General features: G+C 44.3%; 1 protein-coding gene across 1 annotated transcript; it reads right to left on the bottom strand.

The window, feature by feature from the left end:
- Window positions 1-13,679: 13,679 nt before the first annotated feature.
- Window positions 13,680-26,147, bottom strand: RXYLT1 (ribitol xylosyltransferase 1). The gene is made up of 6 exons (XM_015822473.1): window positions 25,967-26,147; window positions 22,383-22,544; window positions 18,484-18,586; window positions 15,984-16,298; window positions 15,522-15,692; window positions 13,680-14,128 (listed from the first exon to the last, which is right to left on the bottom strand). The coding sequence occupies exons 1-6, from the start codon at window positions 26,106-26,108 to the stop codon at window positions 13,708-13,710; spliced, it is 1,314 nt and encodes a 437-aa protein (XP_015677959.1). The 5' UTR covers window positions 26,109-26,147; the 3' UTR covers window positions 13,680-13,707.
- Window positions 26,148-26,613: the final 466 nt, after the last annotated feature.

Below are 26,613 nucleotides of genomic sequence, written 5' to 3'. Positions count from 1 at the left end.
CATTGAGCCTTCCCAATTTAGCCATTTTGGGGAGGCCCCTATAGTGCTGGTTAATGCCTGTACTGCTGCAGTTGGAGTTGTGCTGCACTTTGGGATCCTGGGGATAGATCCCTCAGGTATATCTGTGCCTCCAGTGTGTCTTACTGGCAGGCAGGGTGGGAAGCGTGGTCCCACCAGGGCTCTTTACCTGGTCTGACACCCAGTGATTTCAGCGTGCCTCCAGTGTGGCTTACTGGTAGGCGGGGGGTGAGAACTAGGCCTGCCGGGGCTCTTTACCCAGCCTAGCACCCAGTGATTTCAGTCTCTTGGTTAGCAGCAGCCCTCTTCTCTGCAGCATCTCATCCTCATCACCACTATTGTGTCGTAGGCTTCAGTAGGCAAGGAGCAGACCAGCATAGTTACAACGTTATTTATTGACTCAAACTAGAACTGGAGAACTGCAGGCAACTGCCTGTAATTTATACTCTGAGCCCACACAGCCTTAACCAATCACAGTACTTGAAAAACCCACCCAAATATGAATGTTCAAAGTTTCCCTCCAAAACAGTTGGAGTTAACAGTCAGGGTCATCTAAAGGTTAGTTTTATTTTAGCTTCACAAGCAGTTGGAGTTAAGTTAGTTTCACTTTAGCAGGGATTAACACAACTTTATATATATTCAATACATAACAGGAGGAAAGAAGGAAAGGGGGGAAGAGAAGGATGGAGGGAGGAAGAAAAAGGGGAAGAAAAGGAGGAAGAAAGGAGGGAAGGAAGGGGCAATTCAATTGGAAATGCCCCAGTTCAAAGGAGAAAGCAATTTTGTGTTCTGTTTTGTCATAGACAGAACTTTGTTGGCAATCCAATTTAACATTGGTGTTCTTGAATTGTGAGCTCTTAGGAAATTATCCCTTCCTTGTATGTTGCTAACAGCCATTTCCAGTGGAGAAACAGGACAAAGCAGATGTCAACGCTGCAAACATCGAATGTTCTTGCTTTGACAACATATGGAGCGCAGCCATTTTGCTTTACTTTATGTTTTACTCTTAGAATTAGATGATACTGGGGGGAGAGGAGGAATGCCTTTGGGAGTTTAGTTAGACAAAACAATAATGTATCATGGTGGGAACCAAGGTTCTTTGTAATAAGAGATGATAAGAATTGGCGGATTGTAGAACTGGTGGGAAAGCAGCATTTTAAACTAATTGGAGAATGTGATTTATGACTGTTAGTCGGAGGAGGGAATTGGGCTTTGATACTATGTGGTTAGGAGAGGAGAAACCAGATTTTGGCTTGGAGTATGTACGTGCCAATGTGTTGCTACTCGAAAAAAGATTCTTTAAGGTAAACAATGCCTCAAAATTCTTTGAAGAGTCTCATGTCTCAGAACCCTGACATTAAGCCAAAATCTCCAATTTTCCTAACTATTTAGGGGTCCTGAGCCCCAGTCGCTGTCCCTAGCATTAAGAGATAAGCTGATGAAGATTCGGGGAAGACTTTGTCATGGAGAGGGAGAAATTGCCTGAAGCCAGCATCCCGGCAGCAGCTGCTTCCCCAGGGGGGAAGCGAAAACTAGCGTGCTGGTAGAGAAGGAGCTTTTGCAGGCCTCCCAGCTGGGGGTGAAACCCAAGCAGCTAGGACAGCTAATCTGGTTGTCAGATTGGGTAAAGCCCAGCAGAGACTCCAGATGCTTTGAGCAGTCCTTGCCACCCTTAAAGGCCTCAAAGGTGGAAGAGACTGGACTACACGAAAGGATTCCCACACATCAGACTCCCCAGACCAGGGGAGAGCTACTAGATTGTCTGCCACTGAGACTCGGGTGAGTGGAAATATCTGTCCACAGCTCGCAGTCAGTCAGTGGAGAAATTGGTAGAAAAGTTTGAAAGGCTAGAAGTGAGAAGTTTGGAGTAACCTTCCCATTCTCCTCACGCCAGCGATCAGGACATTCAACTCCTACCAAGAGGAGCCACCAGCCCCTCCTTCGCAGAGCAGGCAGCTTTCCTGCTCCTGAAGCCCCCTGCCAGAGCCTCCAGTCCCACGGGGAGAGAGAGCCCCAGTCACTGCCCCTCCAGAAGCCCCAACCGCTGCCGCCGAGATGAGGGCCTGGGCAGCCTCTGGGATAGCAATTCCCCAGACCGATGTGCATATCGATTACCCAGTCTGCAGCAATGGGGGGTATGACAGCCCCCACAGGTGGGAGATCAAAAATCTCTGAGTTTTCAGCAGATAATAGAGGCCCTGCAACAACTTGGGGTGGTGCAGAGGCCAGAAAACCAACAACCAGTGTGGGGATGACTGCAGCAAGGGAATTGGTCACCACCCCTGAACGTATAGCAATGACAGGGGGCCCTACAACAATAGAAGATGCCACAGCTCCTGGCAGACCAACAGCAGGGAGAATGACAACAGCCCCCACCCAGGCAGCAACCTTTGGGAGAGCTACGGCGACTTGGGATGCCCCAACCGCAGGCACTGCTACCACAGCAGGGGGGCACAGCCCCCAAATGTGCAACCCCTGAGAATGCGACAGCAGCCAGGGTGGGGCAGGCAGTAACTGGGGATGCAACAGCCACACAGTGGGGAGCCCCACAGCCATTGAATCAGCAACCAGGGTGGGGCCAGCAGCAACTTGGAGTGCAACCACCACAGTGGGGAGCCAAGCAGCCACTGAATCAGCAGACCGGGTGGGGCCAACAGCAACTGGGGGTGCAACAACCACAGCAGAGGGCTCAGCAGCCATTGCAACAACCACAGTGGGGAGCCCAGCAGCCAATGATTACTCCACCTTTTAGAGCAACCTTCAGTGGGGACCCAGAGAAGCTGATTTTTTTCCTCAACCAAGTGCCCTCTCATCTGAACCACTGTGGCCATCTCTATCCGGACCCAGCTGCTATGGTCGATGTGATTGCATCCAGCTTAGAGGGAGAGGCATCCGAGTGGCTGAATAATTTATATAATGAGCAAGCCCCTGAATGGGAGGACCCCCACCTCTTCCTCCTAGGACTAAGAGCAAGATTTGAGGACCTATCCATTGCCCTCAAAGTAGAAGAACAAATCCATAAGATAAAACAAGCCGGCAGGCCTACCCTGGAGTACGTACGAGAGTTTCGCAAGTTAGCCGGTCGGATAGAGAGGTGGCCTGAGCAATCCATAGTCCATCATTTCCAAGAAGGACTAAATGATCACCCTCTATAGGCCTGCATCTACCGAGCAGTACCTGATCAGCTATAAGAATGGTACCAGGCAGCGGTAAGACTAGATGTTCAGCTCGCCTGCTACAAGAAGCCTCCCCCACCCGAAGCCGAGCCGAAGCCAGAGCAACCCAAATGGCAACCACCACCCCGAAAACTTTCATTTGCTGCAACTGCTGAAAGACCCCAGCCACCTACAGGCATGCCAATCAAATGCTTCCGATGCGGACAGCAGGGACATCGAGCAATGAACTGCCCAGTCCCCTACCCCCAACAGTAGAACAGACCAGGACCAGCAGCGAGAAAGAAACCTGCCCAGCAGCTAACAAGAGAGAAATCCAACTGGATCACACAGGAACCGGTTGCCCAAGTCACATCCCCCACACAAGAGGATGCCGGAACCCAGGCTGGATCTTCCCCCACTCTACCCTCTTTCGACAGCGATGACGAAGGAGAGAACGACCCAATGGTAAGTTGACACATCCCACCTTTCTCTCTACCTGCCAAACTCATAATCCCTAAATCAGGAGCACAAGCAGACTTAAAAGTGCTAGTTGATTCCGGATGCTCCCGGTGCACCATTAGCTTGCCATTTGCCAGGGAAATGGGCATACGAGCAAAGCTGCTCTCCAAGCCTGTAAGGTTTTCAGCAAGCCGATGGCTCCCTGATGGGAGGGACTTTAATCACACAATTAACTGAAACTCTACGCTTAGAAATAGGTGAGCACTGGGAGTTCATTCGCTTCCTGGTGGCTCCAAAAATGACTGAGACTGTGATCCTAGGATTAGCCTTGTTGGACAAATGGAAGCCGTTTATCTGGTGGGAGAATGGAATGAGAACTGTGAGGCTACCTATAGGGCCCAAGCCCCCTATTGATTCAACGGATGTTATAGAAAACTTTAGCCCACCCAATGAGCGAGCGCATGTGGCGGCCTCACTGCCGCCAGGTGAGCCACTTATCCCTAGCGAGTACCCGGACCTGGCGGAGGCATTTAGTGAGAAGGAATGCGATACCTGCCTCCCCACCGACCCAATGACTGTTCTATCGAACTGTTGCTGGGAGCCAAACTCCCATGACCGAGAATGTATGCTATGTCCCCCCTCGAAATGGAGAAGATGCAGCCATATGTGAACAAGAGAGGGGGTTCATTGAACGGCCCAAGTCTACTGTGGGAGCCCCTGTATTGTTTAGAGAAAAAAAGATGGGTCTCTTCGTTTCTGCATGGACTATAAATCCTTGAATGCAGTGAGTGTGGAAAATAAATACCCCTCCCCCTCCTAAAAGACTTATTAACTCACTTGGCTAAGGGGTGCATCTTCACTAAAGTGGATCTGAGAGAAGCATATTACCGGGTGAGAATAAAGGAGGGAGATGAGTGGAAAACTGCCTTCAACTGCCCGTTGGGAAGCTATCAGTTCAAAGTCATGCATTTGGGCTACAGGGGGACCCAGCTGTATTCATGAAATTGATTAATGAGGTCCTACATGATCATTTATACAAGGGGGTTCTGGTGTATCTTGATGACATCCTGATATACAGCACAAATATGACTGATCATATAAAGTTGGTGAGAGAAGTGTTGAAGAAACTATTGAATGCCAATCTTTATGTCAAACTGTCAAAATGTGAATTTCACCAGACCAGATTAGTTTATCTTGGCTATAGAATTTCCAACAAGGGCATTGAAATTGACCCAGCCAAAGTGAAAACTGTAATTGAATGGCAACCCCCAAGGACTCGCAAACAGCTCCAGAGCTTCCTAGGCTTTGCTAATTTCTACTGTTAGTTCATCCCCTCCTTTGCTGAAATTGCCCTACCCCTTACAGAACTACTCAAAACAGGCAAAGGAGCAGGGAAACCGTGACCGGGCCAACCACTACATGGACTATGGGCTGTCAAATCGCTTTTGAGAATCTAAAGAGACTATTTGCTGTTGAGTTAGTCCTAAAGTACCCCTGCCCAGGGGAACCTTTTGTCATTCAAGCCGACACCAGCAACATGGCCATTGGAGCTGTATTACTGCAAAGAAACCAAATGGGAACTTTGCAACCCTGTGTCTACACCTCAAAAAAAATTGCTGAAAGTGAAAGAAGGTGGGCAATATGGGAAAAGGAGGCTTTCGTGATTAGATGGAGTTTAATAAACTGGCAACACTATCTAGAACAGTGGTTCTCAACCTTCCTAATGCCGCGACCCCACGCACCCACGTGACCACACGTGACCCACATGCACCACACATGACCCACACGTGACCCACATGCACAACCACACATGACCCACACATGACCCACACGCACAACCACACGTGACCTACACGTGACCCACACGCATGCGGAAAAGGAAATAACTCCAACCAAGGAAATGGGCAGAAAGTCCTGGCATTTCTACAAAGCAGCAGTAGCAGCAGCAGCAGCAGCAGCAGCAGCAGCAAATCAGGGTTTCCCAGTTCCTGGCTCCGAGCAGCCCAGTGCAAAGCGACCTTTCCTCTTAGGCAGCCCTTGGAAAAGTGCACTTATTTCTGTCTTCCCCCTCCCTCCTTTCGTGACCCCAGCGGGAAGAGGGGAGGGGAGAGCCACTTCTTCCACCCTCTTCCCTCCCCTCGCAAGAGCCCGGTTCGCCAGCGATCAGAACCTGAGAGGAAACCCGTGACAAGCGCTCCCGCGGCAGCCAAACCCTTTTGCCCTCATGCACCCTCACACACTCACTCGCGACCCTGCCCTGTTTCCTCCACCCCACTGGGGAGTTCAGCTGCCCGTCTGCCCGGCTCTTCCTCCGCCCTCCGGGTGAAGGGAGCCTGCCCACGAAGGCTTCGTGCAGGGGGATTCTCACGTTGCGTTGCCTCCCCACCTCCGGCAGCTGGGCTTGGCTGGCTGGCAGCGGCTCCCCTTTTCTCAGTCCAGACACAAAGGGGAGTCGCTGCTAAACTGCCAGTCTCAGCGCCTGGCCCGTGGGCGCCGCAAAGCCCCGCCCCACCCTATCCTGCTGGTGCTGCTCTGCTCCTCCCGTCGTCTGCTGAGCTCGAGCTCGCCCTTCTTCCTTCCCTTCCTTCCTTCCTTCCTCCCTCCTTCCTTCCTTCCTTCCTCCCTTCCCGAGAGCGCTCCGACCCTCGCACGCCAGTCCGACACAGCCTTTGGATGCCTGGAGCATAGAGATGGCTCTCCTGCTCGAGCTAGAGCAGCCCCCTCAGCCGGCTGAATCTCGCCGCCGTCGGTCAAGGTCTTTTCGGTGAAGTTGTGGGCGAGCTGAAGAAGAGGGGCCCGGCAGAAGGTTCTCAGCACCCCTCCTGTACCGCCATGTTGCCAGGGAAGGAGAGGAGAGAAAAGAATGGGAGAGGGGACAGGAGAGGGGGAGAAAGGGGGGTAGAAGAAAGAAAAGAAAAGGAAAGAAAAAGAAACTCTGCTTCTTGTGCGGAGCCGGCAATCGCGGAGCAAGACGCCCGTTCGATGCGGCGGCAGGCAAGCCCAGGCGCTCCTGGGTGGCCATGGCAAGCAGCAACGACGGCACAGGCCGACCACCGGCTGGGCCACCAGCTGGCCCAGCCCAAGGGAGGTAAGGCACCCGCCGGGCCCCACGCACGCCAGCAACCCTCCCTGCGCCCACCGCTGCTCCGCTAGCCTTACCTTGGCCACTGCACGTTCGGTGCGGCGGCAGGCAGACCCAGGTGCTCCTGGGTGGCCATGGCACGCGGCAGTGAGGGCGCAGGGCAACCACCGGCTGGGCCACCAGCTGGATCAGCCCAAGGGAGGTAAGGCACCCGCTGGGCCCCACGCGCACCAGCAACCCTCCCTGCACCCGCCGGCCTCCCACCTCCCACCCCTGGCCCTCTTTTACTTACATTTAGTAGTTGCTCAGCAGGGAGGGGTGGAAACGTCCAGAAAACTCGCCTTAGCTGCAGACAACTTGCAGCACCGTTTGCTGACTGGGACTTTTGGCGGGCTCAGCAGGGCAGAGACAGCCTGGACAATTCCTATTGGCTTTTGAAAGCCAATAGAATTAGACTCTATTCAAGAGAGTCTATTCTATTGGCTTTTGAAAGCCAATAGGCTTTCGAACGCCAATAGAATAGAGTCTCTTGAATAGAGTCTATTCTATTGGCTTTCAAAAGCCAATAGAATAAGAGGGAATAGCACAACTAAGGAAAAGGGGGGGGAAAGGCAGACTGCGTTGTTTGGCGACCCCCGTGAAATGGTCGTTTGACCCCAAATGGGGTCGTGACCCACAGGTTGAGAACCGCTGATCTAGAAGGAAGCAAGGTGTCTTTTGTAGTATGGACAGATCACAAAAATCTGGAAGTATTGAAAACTCCTCGCAAATTGTCCCCAAAGCAGGTGCACTGGGCACAGTACTTTAATCGTTTCAACTTCACTCTAAAGTACATCCCGGGAGGAAAAAACTTCCTAGCTTATACTCTATCCAGACTGCCCCAATACAAAAGTGAACATGAAGAGGTTAATGAGGCAATTATTTCCAATCCACAAACTGCCGCTCAATTCATGCCCCGCAGGGCCCCTAACCCTGATGACCTTGAGGCAAAGAAAATAAAACAAGAGCTCCTCACCGATCAATGGTTCAATGACAATCAAACCTCCCTAACATGCAGAGATGGCTTGGCTAAGGGAGGGAAATTATACTTGCCAGAAGCCCTCTGTCTCAATGCTCTCAAACACAGCCATGACATAAAACAGGCTGGACGCTTTGGATATTTAAAAACTCTTCATCTCCTCCGCTGGCAGTTTTGGTGGTTGGGGTTAAAAAGGGATGTGGAAAATTATGTCAAGAGTTGTACTGTTTGTGCCACCATGAAAAGAATTCCAGGGAAAACCCCTGGGTTACTGCAACCGGTGGCAGACCCTTCTCAACCTTGGGAAGAAATTGCTATGGACTTTATAGTAGATTTACCTGAAAGTAGAGGAAATGCTGTCATCTGGACGGTGATAGATCTGTTTTCAAAGCAGGCTTACTTTATTGCCTGCAAAGGGCTTCCATCTGCCCAACGACTGACTAAACTGTTCTTGAAACATATCTACTGTCTGCATGGAGCCCCTAAACGAATAATTTCAGATGGGGGGGGGGTGCAGTTCACAGCTAAGTTTTGGAGGAGCTTTCTTAAATTAATTGGATCATCTCAAGGTCTATCATTTGCTTTTCATCCATCTACTAATGGGGCTGCGGATGCCGCCAACAAGATGGTGGAGCAATATCTCAGATGTTATGTTTCATAACAACAGACTGACTGGACCGATCTCCTCCCTTTTGCAGAGGTGGCTTATAATAACTCTGTTCACAGCAGCACGGGCTTCACACCTTTCAGAGTAGCCACAGGAAAAGAGTTTAGCCCAATACCTGAATACCCTCAAGTACCCCCGCCTTCTCAGACTCTTGGTCAGTGGGTGAGGGGGTGGAAGTTTGGAGAGCCACAAAAACTGCTTTAAAAAAGACTTCCGAAACCTATAAAAAGCACTCAGGTAAAAAGAGGGCTCCTCAAAGAACATTCCAAATTGGAGAAAAGGTTTATCTGTCGACTAAATATTTATGCCTCAAATTACCTAGCATTGTAAAGATCATTAACCCGGTCACAGTAGAGTTAAAATTCCCTAGGCTTTTAGGGAAAGTGCACCCTGTCTTCCATTGCAGCTTGTTGAAATCTGTTAGGGGCTCCACATTAAGACCTCCCCTGAAGAAGCACCCGGACCCCTCATAGTAGCAGGTCAAACTCACTATGAAGTAAAGCATATTCTTGATTCTAGAATTTTTAAAGGGAAATTGCAGTACCTAGTACAATGGAAGGGATACTCACTGTCTGAAGCCACTTGGGTGAAAGATAGCGATGTGAAAGCCGACAGACTCATCAAAAGTTTCTATAGGAAACACCCTAACAAACCGAGGGGCAACCCCTAACATGTGCTTTTGTTTACGTTACAAAATCTGTCCTTTGTGTAAGGGGCCCCGGATGTCAACGCTGCTAACATCGAATGTTCTTGCTTTGACAACATATGGAGACACAGCCATTTTGCTTTATGTTTTACTCTTAAGAGTTAGAATTAGATCAGCGGTTCTCAACCTGTGGGTCGCGACCCTTTTGGGGGTCGAATGATCCTTTCACAGGGGTTGCCTAAGACCATCGGAAAACACATATTTCCGATGGTCTTAGGAACCGAGACACCGCTCCGCATCCGTCTCCGCATGGCCTCCTCCGCCATTTGCAGAGAGAGAGAGACAGAGAGGCACTTTCACTTCCCTTCTCTCTCTCTCAGGCGGACTTACCTCCTGCAGGGCTCCTGATTGGCCCTGCGCCCGGGTGCCCCACCCCCTGGGAGAAGTGCGGCCAGGGCCTCGTGGCCTTGGAGCCGCCCGGGGAAGCCCCGGGTCCCTGCTGGGAGCGGCCCGCTGGAGGCTCCGCTGAGCGAGCCAGCCCTCCCGCAAGCTGCGGCCCAAGGGAGACCAGCCCCTGCGATCCCCAGCCAGCAGGACCATTGGACCCGCTGGCCAGGAAGACGCGCCGGAGTCCAGGCTGCCGGGAAGGAAGGAGATTCAACAAAGGTAGGAGAGGAGAGCTGCCTCCTGGGGCCCAGTGCTGGCGGCGGCTTCCTTGCCATCCTCTTCCTCCTCTTCTTCCTCCTACTGCCCCCAAGGCGGCTCGGGCGGGCACCGGGGCAAAAGGGGTGCCTGGGGGGGAGCAGCCGGGCTGGCGGGGCGCGTGGCACCAGCCTCCACCGTGGCTCCATCGAATGGGCGGAGAGTGAGGCCGGGCAGCGCAGAGTTCCGGCTGGGACGGCGGCGGTTTTCTCGCCCTTCTCCTCTCCTTCCTCCTGCTGCCCCCAAGGCGGCTTGAGCGGGCGCCGGAAGAGGGGTGCCTGGGGGGAGCAGCCGGGCTGGCGGAGGGGCTGGCGGGCCGCACGGCACCAGCCCCCACCACGGCTCCATCGATGGATGGAGGACGAGGCCAGGCAGCGCGGGGGCGGCGGGGACCCCCGACGATGCTGCCGTAAGAGAGAAAGAGAAACAGAGGAAAAGAGAGAGGAAAGAGAGAGAGAGAGGAAAGAGAGAACGAAAAAGGGAGGAAACAGAGAGAGAGAAAGAGAGAGGAAAGAGAAAGAGAAAGAGAGAAAAAGAGGAAAAAGAAAGAGATAGAGGAAAGAGAGAAATGGGAGAGGAAAGAGAAAAAGAGGAAAGAGGGAAAGAGGGAGGAAAGAGGGAGAGAGAAGAGAGAGAGGAAAGAAAAAGAGAGGAAAGATAATTTGGGGGTCGACCAGAAGGGAACCGGGTCTGATAAGGACGAAAGTTGAGTGAGGTTTCCCCCCTCGCCCCTCTCTCCGCCTCCCTTTGTGCAGCGGCGTCTCTGGCTGCTGCCTTCCCAGTCGCCGAGAAAGGGGAAAAAAAGAGCCGTGAGCGAGTTCCCCTTTCTGTCTCGTTGCTGAAAGCTTTTTTTTTTTTTTTAAACGACCGCTCGTTAAGAACTCCTCGGGGCTTGTTTGCACGAGCTTGTGGCAGATCAATAAATAAAGGGGTGGGGGAGCCAAACCGTCCAAGGCGTTTGCACCCTGAACGTGGACGCTGCTTTCATGACTTGCCACCACCTCCCCCTCTCTTCCCGCCCTGCTTGGGCAACGTGCTGCTGCTGCTGCTGCTGGCTGAGCTGAGCTGCGGCACCGGAGCCTCCCCCGCGCCGCCCGGCCCACCTCCCTCGCCGTCGGAGGGCATGTGTGTGTGTCTCCAGACCTTACTGGACTACCATCCCCAGCAGCCCTAAAAAGCACTGTGGAAGAGTGGGGAATGCTGGGACTTGCAGTTCATCACCATCTGGAAAAACATGACTCAATCCTTCCTTCCTTCCATCCATCCATCTCCTTCCCTTCCCCTTCAATCTCTCCTTCCTTCCTTCCTTCCTTCCTTCCTTCCATCTCCATCCCTTGCCCTTCAATCTCTCTCCTTCCTTCCTTTCCCCTTCAATCTCCTTCCTTCTCCATCTCCTTCCTTTCCCTTTTAATCTTCCTTCCTTCCTTCCTTCCTTCCTTCCTTCCTTCCTTCCCCTTCCCTCCCTCCCAACATTTTTGAGCAAGGAAGAGTAAGCTTCTCCAGCGAGCATTGCTATGTTATTTTTGTGATTAATCACTATGCTTTAATTATGTTCAATTCGTAACAATGAAAATACACCCTGCATATCAGATATTTACATTACTATTCATAACAGTAGCAAAATTACAGTTATGAAGTAACAACGAAAATAATTTTATGGTTGGGGGTCACAACATGAGGAACTGTATTAAAGGGTCGCGGCATTAGGAAGGTTGAGAACCACTGAATTAGATGATACTGGGGGGAGGGGGAGGAATGCCTTTGGGAGTTTAGTTAGACAAAACAATAATGTATCATGGTGGGAACCAAGGTTCTTTATAATAAGAGATAATAAGGATTGGCGGGTTGTAGAACTGGTGGGAAAGCAGCATTTCAAACTAATTGGAGAATGTGATTTATGACTGTTAGTTGGAGGAGGAATTGGGCTTTGATACTATGTGGTTAGGGGAGGGGAAACCAGATTTTGGCTTGGACTATGTATGTGCCGATATGTTGCTACTCGAATAAAGATTCTTTAAGGTAAAGAATGCCTCGAAGTTCTTTGAAGAGTCTCATCTGTTGGAACCCTAACAGCAGAGTAGGGGAAAATATTTTCCTTTGCTATATTTCCGTCTGAATTAGACCAGGGCAGGGTCCCTACAAGAGAGCCCTTTTAAGGATTATGTATTAATAGAAAAGCAACTAAGCTACCTCTGTTCCTAAATGCTAAAGCTGTTGCACATAAGAAACAGAGGAGCTCTGATCAACTATCATAGCCATCATTTTGACAGTTTTGCTATACTGTTGTCTGTGGACGCCCCCACTAAATGCAAGCACAGGATAAACTGAGCCTGGTTTTTCTCAATGTTTTAAGTGGCCACAAACTACTAGCAAAAGTGGCATTTGATCACAAGGCAAGGAAGCATCGAGAAATGTTTCCCCTTTTGCATTTGAGCATCCAAGAAGGGACAGGAAAGGAGAAAGGAAAAGAGGAAAGACAAAGAAAAAGAAGGAAAGAGGGGAAAGAAGAAAAAGGGAGAATGAAGAGGAAAGGAAAAAAAGGAGGAAGGAAGGAAGTTTATAATGAGAGGGAGGCTGAGGGAAGTCCTGCCTTAGCACTTGGCCACCAGCAGCCCTGCTACCCTTTCGCCATCCCTTGCCCTTCCTCCTGGCTTAACCTGGTGGTCTCCCATCCTATTGCGAAGGATGCTTTGGTTACAAAGCCAGGTCTCCTCACATGGAGAGGGAGTGGGCCTTCCTCTGACCCATGCACTTTGCCCTCCTGCACCTACCATGAGCAACCTGGCCAAGGAAAGTGAGCACAGCAGCAGCAGCCTCAAGGAGGAGGTAAGTGCAGCCAGCGCCCCTTCAGGAAAGTGGGGCTGGACTGGGTTGAGCTGCAGGGTCCTTGTGCCCCAGGAGCTTGAGGACTGGGCTGGGTGCTTGCCCTCCGCTACCCAGTGCTCCGGGCAGCCTAAGACAGACGGTGAGGCTCCTCTGATGGACCATGCCCTGGTGCCCACCCCAATCCTACCCCCCTCCACTGGAGACCCCTAGATTTCCCCCATAGCCCCCCGCCCCCCCACAAGCCCCCCAGCCATTGACTTCACTTGTCAAAAGATTGCAAAAGGGGATCACATGACCCTGGGACAGTGTGACCATTAGAAATATGAATCAGTTGCCAAGCATCCAAATGTAAATCATGTGACCCTGGGGATGCTGCAACGGTCATAAGTGTGAAAAATGGTCATAAGTCACTTTTTCAGTGGCGTTGTAACTTTGAACAGTCACTAAGCAAACTGTTGTAAGTCGATGACTGCCTGTACTTTATCACTTTGTCCTTTTTTTATGGTCAAGTTTTTGACACCTTGCTAGGCAACTGGTAATACTCGAATATTGCCTTATCCTAAAAGTGGTACAATCGGTGAAAAGGTTGAGAAGCCCTGATCTAGATGACCCATAACTGCTGTGCCAAGTCTGCTACGAATCATATTGTGAAGTATGCAGATGACAAGGCAGTGGTGAGTCTTATCCGGGACAACAATAAAAATGTTTATAGGGAGGGACCTATTCATTCCTTGGAAAATGTATTATATCCTGTCCAACCTCTAAAAACATAGAATGAAATATAAATAAAGATAGAAATAGATGCATTGACATTCAAAAGGTCCCAGAGATCTGTATCTTAGGGTTTAATTTCATAAATGTTTAGTTGGCTCATTTGGAGAAATTTTCCAATATTTAATTTTAAGCATATCTGACAGTAATTTAAAAGGGCATTTAAAATGAATCTGTCATGTGTACACGTTAGGAAGAGCTAGCATTTGTGCAACATTTCTACATCACAGATATGCATTTATTTTTCCTGGATGTTTTCATATTTTTATTTACAAAAGATGACAAAAAGTATTTTCTTTTAAAAAATGATATTTCACTGAAAGACTGCAAGAAACCATATTTCAGTTTATATTGAAATCATAATCAATCACCTTTATCCATAGGTAAGAAGGCTTTTTCTAAGATGCTAACAAATTTTTGTCTCATTTGTGCTTTGAATTGCTGATACCATTCCATAAGTATTTTCCTTCTTTGAATCTTTTGTTGTAGAGTCATATTTTGCTCTTTTTCTAAAACAGCAGGAAGCTCTTTCCAGTTTTTAATAAAGATAAAGGGAGCTCCCAGGGTCTTTAGTAATTGCAGTGGTGCTCTATGGTGCACAGATGAATTTCCACAATTGCCTGGTGTCATTACATCTTCTACCACAGGAACAGAGCCAAATGAACAAGCTTCATAGATTCTATAGCATTCGGTATTTACTCCCACTGGACATAACGTAAGATCACTCTCCAACAATGCATCTTGATAGATTCGCAAACTCTCATTAGTTTCTTGAGGAGTCCACCTAAAACAAGACAACAGAGTCTGAAAATGCATTGTTGTTTTAAAGTAAATAAAATGACTAATAAAATGTAAACATTCACAATCTATTTTCAGTGTAGTAACTACAACAGCAATAGAAATGCCTAAAGATTAGGCAAATCATTAAAATCTATTTAATTATTACTATTATTATACTTAGTAACTAGATTATATTTTTATAAATTATCTTGGATTTAAGCAAAGCAAATTTCCTTTGACTCAAAACAGACTTCTATTGATTTCTTGCACTCATTTTTGGCACCAGAGCAGTAAAAATGTCTTTTTGATTTCTCTGTCCAGTCTATAAATCTATTTTCCTTGAAGGTCTCAAGACAAGAGTTTATCAAGCTCAATTTTGTTTAGCATCTGAGCTCAGATGATGCCACTTTCTAAGGGCTTATAATAGTAAGTTAAGATAGATAGATAACCTTTATTGTCATTTTTACTGTGGGCACAATAGCACACGTTAAAAATGAAATTTAGTTGCTCTCGAAGTGTACACATACATAACACACATTTAAACATACTATATACAACATATGTATAGACCTACACCCTTACATATAAGTAACATATAAATATTAATCACTGTTCATCTTGAATACATAATGGAAGGAGGAAGCTTTAGAGTTCACAAGGTTAATACTATATGGAACAAAATTGTGACTGAATCTGGATGTTCTGCTTCAGATACCACAAAGCTTCCTCCCAGAAGGTAATAAGGAAAATAGGTCATGAAGAGGATGTGTAGTGTCCCAGACAATCTTGCTGCAATGCTCATATGCTATGTCCTGGATGGAAGGGAGGGAACTGCCAAAATTTTTTTCAGCCATCCTCACCACTCTCTGCACCGCCTTCCTGTCTGAAGCAGTGATGCTTCCAAACCAGACTGTGATGCTGTATGACAGGATGTTCTTGATCGTCCCTGTGTAGAAAGTGGTAAGGACAGGGGAAGGAAGATGTGCTTTTCTCATGTGATGCAGAAAATGCAGGCGCCGCTGTGCCCGCTTCACCAGTGTCTCACTGTTGAGCGACCAAGCCAGCCTACTTGTTAAATGCACACCCAGGAATTTGATAATAACATTCTTAGAGACATTCTTAGAAGGGAATTCACAGAAGCTGTGATCAGCTGAGTCTCTGATCCTGTAGCAGAACTTCACTGTATTTCACACATTTAAATTTCATATGTAAACACCTACAGCATTTTTAAAAGGCATCACAGTTAGTACGCTTAAACACATTCTTATCCCCAATAATGTTGGCTATTTTCCTCCATTATTATAAAAATGATTACATTATATTGCTACTGAAGGAAAGACAAAAATACAAATTTTTAATTTCTTAAAGGTTTCATGATTACAAATGATGTTTCTTACTGTTCTCTGGCTGAAATCGAACAGAGCTTGTGAAGCCCACTTTGCATCAATATCTCCAACACGATTTTTCTAGATGAATTCTTATAAACAGTTCCCAAGAAGTTACACTGATACGGTCTTGGTCTTTGGAGCATTGACCAACTTGGTTCAGCCACAGAAAAATGTCTATAACTATAAGCAAAGATTTTCATAAACATACTAATTGGATTGAAAAGAATATTAGGCCTGTTAAAAGAGAACAATCCTATATGATCTGGGAATAACTGACTCAGTGGTATTTATTTTTCAATTTGGCAACACAAGATTGCACTGTCATCTACTTGTTTATAAGTCAGAAATTTTACAAAGTTTTAAATATTAAAACTATTTTCATGTTAATTAATTTTATATATAAGAATCTGCCAAAAATTTCAAATTTCATGCAAATTTTAAAAGTGCTCTTTGATTACATTCAATACTTACGTTGCTACTCCTAGAGGCCACTGAAAAATATCTTCTTCATTCACTATGGGGCTGTCATAAACTAGAAAAAATCGTTCCACAAACCCTCCATAGGATTTTAAATAAGGATAAATCCATTCATTTTTGCACTGTTCGTTCCCAAGCAACACAACAGCAACATGTTGAAGCTTGTGCGTTTGCACTAGTGTTTGTGCATAATGTAGCCACTGAGTGGCATAGGAGATCTTTCCCTCTTCTCTGCCATTCAGTATTAAGACAACAGTTTCAGCTTCTACAGAGAAGTAACCAGGAATTACAGATGGGCCTGTGATGAAACTGTAAACAAAGCACAAACAGAAAAAAAGTGCACAGGTGTATATGTGTGTGTATATATGGTGTATGTGTCACATACACTGCTACACATATATGTACATAGAGTCAGTTTAAGTAACAGTTGCCATTGTGTCTCATTGGTGCTAAAAATAATTTTACTTTCCTCTTTTATAGAATGTATAAAAACACTGTACAACTTCTCCAACACCAAAAGGGAATTACAATCTGTCAATGTCGGCCCTTAATGCAAAGTCTTAAACCTCACTGTTATGACAATGTGGATGCAAAGTGAAACACAATGGTGCAGTTATTTATCATACAAATACTGAGACCACTCCATGAAGCTGCTAAGATTTCTGTTAACATACCAGTGTCCTTTTGTCCTGTTAGGTAGCAGCATTTAGTCAATCTTGGCTAATTTCAAGGAGTCTGGACCTAATTAGCTAAATGAAAGATTGCTATTAGGCTGCACTGAGGAATTAAAGAAATATCCTGCCTAATATAGTGTGTCTAACCTGAATTCAGTTCTGTATATCTACCATAACATCATATTTCTGAAAGCAAACCAGTAAGATAGAAACAAAAGGATTGCTTTGGTTTTAAACTTAACAATACTACAATGTAAAAAGAATCTAATCAGTGCAATCAAAGCTGAAGTAGCCTATGTTTTTCAGGAAGGAAAGCTGACTGATCATGTGATTATGCCCACTGGTTATCTTATCAGCTCATCTTTCACAGAAACACATCCTTCCACTTAGAGTTTTGGTATAAGCTCCAATCCCTAGGCCAGTGGTGGCAAACCTATGGCACGGGTGCCAGAGGCGGCACTCAGAGCCCTCTCTGTGGGCACGCGTGCCGTTGCCCCAGTCCTAGGCCTTCAGCTGGGTTTTATAAAACCTTTTTGCTTTAGGCCTCTGCCACCGTGTACAAAAAAAAAAGGTTCAATCAATCAGCCAATTTCAACTTCTCCCGGGGAAAAAAAAAGATCTTGCAAAGTTGGGATTGATTGAACTTTTTAGTCCCACCCAGTCTGCTGTTACCACCGCAGCCACGCCCACCCAATGGGCCACACCCACCCGGNACCCGACGATGCATAAGTGGGTTTTGGGTTGCAGTTTGGGCACTCGGTCTCTAAAAGGTTCGCCATCACTGCCCTAGGCAGTTTCATTTTGTGGAGGCTTAAAATATTATATTTTGAGGGTAGCACCTCATTAAACCATTACTGCATCCAGCCTAAATGGAAGTATTATATGTTAAATGTAAAAAAGGTGCTTTCTCAAATCCAGCAAAGTTAAAAAAAAAAAAGCATACAGAGTAATATTTCCTCCACCTATGGTGCTGAATCCAGAATTCCCAAGCCGCATAACTTTTTTTTAAGGGAGTGCAAAGTCATTCAGCTTATGTAGTAATTCTGAATTAAAGTTTGGTTTATTAATCCTCAACTAATCCAAATCTCAAAATACCTGTACAAGATTTTCTGAATCTTCCTAGGATTTGGAAATGTAAAATAAAGCTATATATTAGCCACATACTGAGGATAACTTAAAAAGCGTAAGGAAATGCTGGCCTATTGTGCTAAAATGACATTTTAGTAATCATACTCCCTGTGGCTATATTCTAACATAGGTATGGGTAATCTTATCTAGTAGAGTCCGATCACTGTAGGAATAATAATCAGGAGCTGCTGATTATATCTATGATGCATGGGGGAAAAGCCAAAAGAGGAGAAATCAGGCCAAAAATGTCTGTCCTTTCATCTTCATAAAACAGTTTTGAAAACTGATAAGGTCCAATTCATTTCCTTTTTCAAATAACAGTAGTTTATTATTATATCTAGTTTTGATTCATCTGTAAAAAATACAGGTTAGGTAAATTTTCTGTATTGAAAATCACTGTCTGAAATGGCTTACTGCCACGAATTGAATATAAAAAACAAAAAACAAAAAATCTGTATAAAGGGTAGGGTCTAGAACAAACAAATCAAAGGTTCCTCAAACCCAGTTTTAAGAATCTATTTATTTCTCCCATTGGCAACAGAAGATATTCTTTAGTACTAAATAGGACAGGAAGAATCCATGTTGTTGAATAAACATTCATATTGGCATTTTCCATTATTTAATGTATCAAATTATACTAGGCTATGAAAATACTATCTGTACATTGAAAAGACACATTATACAGATGATACCTGAAATATGATTTTCCTATTTTTATGCTTCCTTCTCTCCACTGAGCTTTTATATCTGCAGGCTCAAGCAAACCTTCGAAGATATGCTGCCATAAATAAAGGCCTATAAAATACAAGTTACAATGTAATGATTAAGGAAATATTTGATGTTATAAAAATTAATAAGATAAAAGTAGCCAGGATAAATATATAGAAAAATAAAACAAAGCAGAATAATTTCAAGAAAGAATGCAATACAAATTAGCTAGGTAGATTTATAGTAAGCCTTAGCTATTAAGTGTAAATAATAAAATACAATTATAAACATTAAGGAATAAAAATTAGGTGTCTCCATACAATGCTGATGGGCAAGTAATAGAGCTTTTACACAACCAAGGTTTGATTCCAGAATAATGATGTTCAAAGCAGAAATGGCAGCTTCTTCACCTAGGAATAAATAATCTGCTCCATTCAAGCTGTTTACCAAGAGATGGAAATTTTTATTAAGTCATTATTCCTCCCAATACTAGCTAAACAGGAAGTGTGCGATGCCTGAGATATTAAAGAATTAGTTCATCTATAAATAGAATGGGCACATTCAGATTTGCTCAGTTGTAGTTTTTTTAATAGTAAATCCTAGAAAGCAGGGTTTCCATAGTTTTGATATCTTAAATTGATTTAATACATTTTGTAAAACAAATGAAATAATTAGACCCTAACTTACATTTGCCCCTAAGAAGTCAAATCAGGAAGGAAACAAGGAAATAGCCTTTCCAGAAAAAAGTGATTTTCACTTTTCTCCAGGATGTGCTTGAAAATAACTACTGCTTTTTTCTTGAATACAATTCACTGATGCTACCTTCCAGCAAACAAATCTAACACTAATTTCAAAAGAAGAACTAAGTACTGTAATTTGCACAGCACTAACAACTGATTATTCACATATAATAGGCACATAAGATTCAGAAATAGCAAAGCATAGTTTTTGTTCATACAGATACAAAGACTCATTATAAATTACATTGAAAATATGAAAGTTTTGAATTTGAATTGATTGCTTTGATTTGCTGGAAGTATTCCAATGCCATTCTGATCACTCTGAAAAAATTTTTTTTTTAGTTTGGAATAGATGTTTTGTGCTTGAAATGAGATTTCAGAGGTTGCAAGAATTGTTTCAACTCAGAACCTTAGAAACACAAAAGGGGTTTGGCCCTCTAACTGAAATCTATATAACAGTAGCTATATGGCATAGATAAATGAGAAATAGCAATAGCAATAGCACTTAGATTTATATAATGCTTCACAGTGCTTTATACAGTGCTACAGAGTCAGCATATTGCCGCAACAATCTGGGTCCTCATTTTACTTACCTGGGATTGAACTCCTGGAGTGAGCAGTGAGTTAGCCTGCAATGCTGCATTCTAACCACTCCACCACAATGGCTGTTTTTATTTATTTATTTAACACAAAGTCTTATGCTCTGAAATTCCTCTTACTTCCTATGTGGAGCTGAGTCCTCATTCCCTGAGCTGGGCTCAAAATCTCAATTCAACCATCTTCCTTCCCGTAACCCGCCAATCATCTTAACTATCAAAACAATTCAACTGATTTTCTGTAAATGTTTTAGGTACAAATTCCAAGCAGCATTCCACATCCACTCTGTGTTTTTCTAATCATTTATCCAGAGCCCAGGAACAAATCATTCAACAACCACACCAGGTTAATGCAAGCAGGAAGGATTGAAGCAGTTAAGTGTTCACAACTGAGCAAGGACTCTACTTCTTTCTATCAAACACCTCTTCTGATAAGGAAAGAGCAGGATTGGGGGAAAATGGCAACTAACATCCCACAACATATTTTATGGAGCAGTTTTTATTCATTGATTATATAACTTCATATACAACTACCGTATTTTCCGGCGTATAAGACGACCCCCAACTTTTCCAGTTAAAATATAGAGTTTGGGCTATATCAGGGGTAGGCAACCCAAAACACTCAAAGAGCCACTTGGACATGTTTCCCACCGAAAACAAAACACTGGGAGCCGCAAAAACCTTTTGATATCTAAAATGAAGATAAGACTGCATATATCCTTTTTTACCTTTATGATTTGTGTGTGTATATATAAAATAAAGGTAAAAAAGGATATATGCAGTGTTATCTTCATTTTAGATGTCAAAAGTGTCTCTCTCTGTCTCTCTTTCCTCTCTCTCTTTCCTTTTTTTCCTCTCTCTCTTTCTTTCTCTTTCCTTTCTCTCTTTCCTCTAACTTTCTCTCTCTTTCCTCTCTTTCTCTGTCTCTCTCTTTCCTCTTTCTCTTTCCTCTCTTTCTCTTCTCTTTCCTTTCTCTCTTTCCTCACTTTTCTCAATCTTTTTTCTCTTTCCTCATTTTCTCTTTCCTCTCCCCCTTTCTTTCTCTCTTTCCTCTTTCTCTCTCTCTTTCCTCTCCTTCTCTCCCTTTCCTCTCTTTCCTCTCCCCCTCTCTCTTTCCTCTCCCTCTTTATCTCTTTCTCTTTCCTCTTTCCTTTCTTCTCTTTCTCTCTTTCTCTCTTTCCTCTTTCTCTTTCCTCTTTCCTCTCTCTTCTCTTTCTCTTTCTCTCTTTCCTCTAACTTTCTCTCTCTTTCCTCTCTTTCTCTTTCCTTTCTCTTTCCCTCTTTCCTCTCTCTTTCTCTTCTCTTTCTTTCCTCTTTCTTTTTCCTCTCTCTCTTTCCTCTTTCCTCTTTCTCTCTTTCTCTCTCTCCCTCTCCCTCCAGGTTAGGAGAGAGAGAGAGAATGAAAGGCAGCCGGCGCCGAACGGGCAGGGAGGAGGAGGACGGGAGGCAACAGCTACCGGCCGCCGCCCCATTGCGTCCTCAGCTGAACGGGTGGGGAGGGGAGCAGGACGGGAGGCAGCGGCTCCGGCAGCAGACACTGCAGCATCGTCAGGGTCCCCGCCACTGCCCCTGACCCGGCCGCTGCTCCTGCCGCATCCTCAGCCACTTTGCCGTCGCAAGAGGAGGGCGCCAAGGCCGGGTGCACCATGGACGGCCGCGGCTGCAACGGGGAGTGCCACTGCGGGGACGAGGGGGGGCCGATCGCCGCCAGCCCCGCCGCCCTCGCAGCCCAAGGTCTCCTTCTCCTGCAGCATCGAGGGCGGCGGCAGCTCCCCAAAATTGGCCGAGGAAGGCGCCACTGATGGGGCCAGGCGGCGGAGAGCCCTGCGGCAGCCAGGCAAGCTTCATGCCTGACTGCCACCCGGTCCGGGGAGACATGTGGCCGGCTCGGCTTCCCGAGGTGCGATGCTCCCGCTGGCCGCCGCACCAGCCATGACTGCCGCCCGGCCCGGCCTCGCCTGTGGAAACGTGGCCGGCTCGGCCGTATTTTCCGGCGTATAAGACGACTGGGAGTATAAGACGACCCCCGACTTTTGAGAAGATTTTCAGGGTTTAGAAAATCGTCTTATACACCGGAAAATACGGTATATACAAATACAGTTAAACAATTTTATAACTACAGATACAATTTTAACATTTCAATCTCTATGCTTGTGTGTTTACACACATATATCTTATATATCATCATATTTTAAAAGTAGATCTTGGGGTTTAACAACTATAAAATTATGCAACTATAAAGACAATTTTTATAACTACAAATAGCGTAGTATCCAAATTAACTTTTAAATATGTTGACAGGCAATTATATGTCTTATTTCACATTTAATTTGACCTTAATTATTTTTTCTTGAGGAAATCCTAATCAATATTAGTGAAATATACTTCTGACTTTCTTGGAACCCCTTTTAAGGTACAAATATATTATTTTCTAACACTTATATCTACTGAATACAATGACAGTTCAGAAGATAAAAGTTTGCAATTAAATTAAACAAGTTATTATATTAAATAACAGCATTTACTTTATTAATTACAAATGCTTACCAATAGCAGCTTTTCCCCAAATTTGTACCCTGAAGTTTGTGGGTTCTTGTTGCAATGACATCTTTTTCAGCAACTGAAGGCTACTTTCAGATTTCTGCTGCAAATAAATTTTCTCATCAACTTCCCAAGGATTCCATTCTTCAATTCCCAAAATAGCATGTTCTAGGAATCAAAAATGAAAAATCACATGAAAATCTCATATTGTCTCAAAGAGCGACAGTTACTCCAATATGCCTTTCAAATAATAATAATTGTTACAAACCCATTTTGTATGCATACTAACAATCATGTATCAAAAGCATATAATGAAAACATCTACATTAACCACAATATCTCCAGATAGGAACCTATTTGCAATTTTGAAAAGCCTTTGCCATTCAGGGCAGACAGGTAGTCTTCGTTTTGCAACCAAAACTGGAGCTGGCAATTTGATTGTTAAGTGAAGCAATCTCTAAGTGAAGCTGTGATTGTGCTTATGATCTCACTTTAGTTTTATTTTACTTGCTATCCACATCCTTCTGCACCCATTCACCCCCCCCCTCACCCCACGGCTTATTACTCCTGGCCTGTTAGTGAGCTGCTTGGGACTCACAACTGTTTCACGGCTTTCCCACTGACTTGGCTGTAGGAAGCCAGCAGGAAGTTGTCTTGCTTCATAACCATAAGATTCAATTAATAACAGCAACTGGGACTGCAAGAATTGTCATTACTAAGTGGTGCAATCATGCTTTATGAGTGCATTTTAAGAGACAGAAATCCCAGTCTCAACTGCCATTGTAAGTTGAGGAATATTTGTATATTATACACAGATAGTCCTCAATTTACGACCACAATTGAGCCCAAAATTTCTGTTGCTAAGTGAGACAGTTGTTAAGTGAATTTTGTCCTATTTTACGAATTTTCTTGCCACAGTTGTTAAATGAATCACTGCAATTGTTAAATTAGTAACACAGTTTTTAAGTAAATCTGGCTTCCCCATTGACTTTGTCAGAAACACAAAAGGTGATCGATCACATGACTCCACAACACTGCAACTATCATAAATATGAGTCACTTGCCAAATGTCTGAATTTTGATCACATGATCATGGAGATATTGCAATGGTCCTAAGTATGAAAAATACATGTCATTTTTTCAGTGCTGTTTTGAACAGTCACAAAATGAACTGTTGTAAGTTGAAGACTACCTCTACAAAAACAGTGGATATTACAAAAACCTAATTCACACATACCACCAAATGTGTATATATATGAATTTTCTCTTAGTATGTATAAACTAATATTATACACAGAAACAGTAAACAAAAGAAATGTTATTTCCTCAGCTTTCTAATGTTAAGGCCTACAGATTATAATAACAACTATGTAGGTGAACTTTCAAAAAGAACAGCATATCTCATTACACAACTTAAAATAAACTTCGACAAAAAGAACAGCAAACATTTAAAGTCTGATAAAATGTTGTGAATATTCCTCTTTGACATTACTATAGGTTATTGTAATGTTAGTGACTTTCCTTGAGCATTTTGTTAAGCAGAAAATAAACCCTTTCAAAGCAAGTGTATGTATGACACTGAATTTCTAGTGCTATTTTCCAATGTGCAGAAAGAGTGAATTGTTATTACCTCAACCTACATGAATTCCTTTGCCTGAGCCAACTAAATAGACATACAGTACATAAATTGGAAAGTTTTTTTTATCAACAGAAAGCTTTGGTAAAGCAGAAGTATAAATCTAAATTGGGTACAACAGATTTCAGCTACATATTTAGGTGTCCATTTAATTTGCTCCTTTTCTTACTTTTTAAAAAATTAGAAATTATCTTTATTGGGTGGCTTTTCACTCATGTTATCTTCCAGTGTGCCTGAATACTGGATATCTGCTTTTCGCACAGGTGAAGGGAACATACAATAGCATGGGAAAAAATGAAGATCTTGTATTCATGAAAAGTTTTTAATTTTTTAAAATGTCTGCAGAGATTCTCAATTGGACTTTCTTGGTTTTTTTCCTTGAAAATGTTTTGCTTCTCATCCAAGAAACTTCTTCAGTTCTGAACTGAAGAATGTCTAAGTAAATTTCAACAGTTCCTATGGAATACAAAAATAATTAGTACAATCCTTTATAGGAATTATGAGATAAGAACATTATTTGGGGTTAGATAATAGCTCAGAAATATACCAGAATACTGGTAATGATCCAATTAAACTGTCAATCAAAGCCTGGTAACTTGAGGTACTCATTCCTGGTATATATTCTGAAGATAGTGGAAAACAGAAGAGAGAGGGAGTTGGGAAATGTGGGCAAAAAGCTGGAGCTCTATAAAAAAACCTCCATCTATCTGTCATGAGAGACAGAAAACAAGGACTGATAGCCAATGAAAATGTTGTAATCAATGGTGGGATTCAAATATGTGAACAAGCAGTTCTCTTGTGTGGATGCCGCTTCCGGAAGTCTGTTCTGGGCCTGGGCAACAAAAAATTAGCTACCAGTTCTGCTGAACTAGTGCGAACTGGCTGAATCTCACCACTGGCTGTAATATTAATGTCACCTCTTTATAATCCATTTTCATTTATTTATAAAAGTTAACCTGATTCCTTATTTAAAAACAGTAACTTTTGTTCTATAACTTCTCCATATTCCACCATATCTCATTATTTTACAATAGAAAAATAGTTTCTAATGTAGGAAAGGATTTGCTGGTGGTGTCTAACAGAGGTATCCTGGGTTAATCAGATTATACTTTAATATATATAAAAAAGGAGCTCCCACAACAAGGAAAGAACCTTATTCCAACTGTTTCACTGAAGTCAGTATGTTGTACAATGTACAGTATGAAGCAATCACAGTAGAGCACTACTTAAATTTTTGTTTGTTTTAGTGCTGAATTAGTCTTGACTCCTGCTTATTGCCTGGAAAAATCCCTGCAATTTTCTTGTCAAGGTTTTTAAGAAGACGTTTGCCATTGTTTGCTTCCTAGGTTAAGAGAGTGATTGGCCCAAGATCACCAAGCCTGATTTTTAGCCTGATGCCTCAACCATCACACTAAACCAGCTCTCTTTATAAGAACATAATTGTGCCAAACTAAATTGACTATATGCTGTTATAAAACATAGGTCCAAAAGGGCAAATGGACCTATTCTGCTCTTCCCTTTATTTTAACAGTACCATTATAGAACAAATCTTATACCATAATTTTCATATTAAAAGACATTAAAAGATTTCAGAGATACTCCAAGCGGTCCGGACGTTAATGCTGAAGCACTCAGATTCTGAATTGTTAAAGTTAAAACATAAGATAGTTAACTCTGTGGGGATATGCGAATCCCTTGATGGTATTACTTGAAGCTTTATCTAACATACACAATAGAGAGGCCGGGATCCCGTTTTGCCATGCACTGTACTGCTTAATGCGTCAGAAGAAAAGATAAGTTTCAGCAGGTAAGCCCTCGGCCGATGCGGATCTACTGACTTCAGCCAGACTTACGGCCAGCCTTGAAGCCGAAGCCTGAAGGGCAAAAAAACCGGTCTACTTCCACCTGATGGTGCTGGGGGCGTGGGGGGGGCGAAGCGTCCCCGTTTTCTTACCTCGCCTCTGCTTCTCCCGCTGGCCCGGCCGTGAGGCAGCAGGCCGGCGAGGCTTCAGGAAGACGCTGTAAGCCGCGTAGAGGGAAAAGACCAAGTAGGCGGCCAACAAAGCGGAGCAGAACCGCTTCCGAGTCAGCCGCATCCTTCACAGCCTAACCGGGACGGCCATCTTGCGCAGGTGTAGAAGGGCCTCGCATCGTGACACCACACTTAGGTGGCTGATGTTTTGGCCTAACGGGAATTGAACTTGGATTTGTTTGCTCCACTGTACTTTTTCCAACGAGGCCGCTTTAAGATGTGTGAACTTCAACTCCCAGAATTCCCAAGCCAGGGATCTGTCCTGGGAGTTGAAGTCCACGCATCTTAAAGAGACCAAGTTGGAGAAACATTGGCTTACTCTTCTTTAATAATTCCAAAAAGAGCTTATTGAATAATAGCGTTGCTGCTTTCCTCACTGTGATGTATTTAGTTGTAACCATCGTTAATAGCCGATTATTGAGATCGCCCTGATTGGCCGACGTTAGATAAGAGAAACTTGTTATTATGGCTTGGTTTCCTGAGGTGATAACGGAATCGGTGCCAATGTTACAATAGCTATGTATGATAAAAGTATTTGTAAAAGGTATTGTCAGAAGTTCTTAGTTCAA

The sequence above is a fragment of the Protobothrops mucrosquamatus genome, unplaced genomic scaffold, assembly GCF_001527695.2.
Source record: "Protobothrops mucrosquamatus isolate PMUCROS unplaced genomic scaffold, P.Mucros_1.0 scaffold1585, whole genome shotgun sequence".
In the NCBI taxonomy this organism is placed as follows: domain Eukaryota; kingdom Metazoa; phylum Chordata; class Lepidosauria; order Squamata; family Viperidae; genus Protobothrops; species Protobothrops mucrosquamatus.
This window is presented reverse-complemented; position numbering and strand designations above follow the sequence as displayed.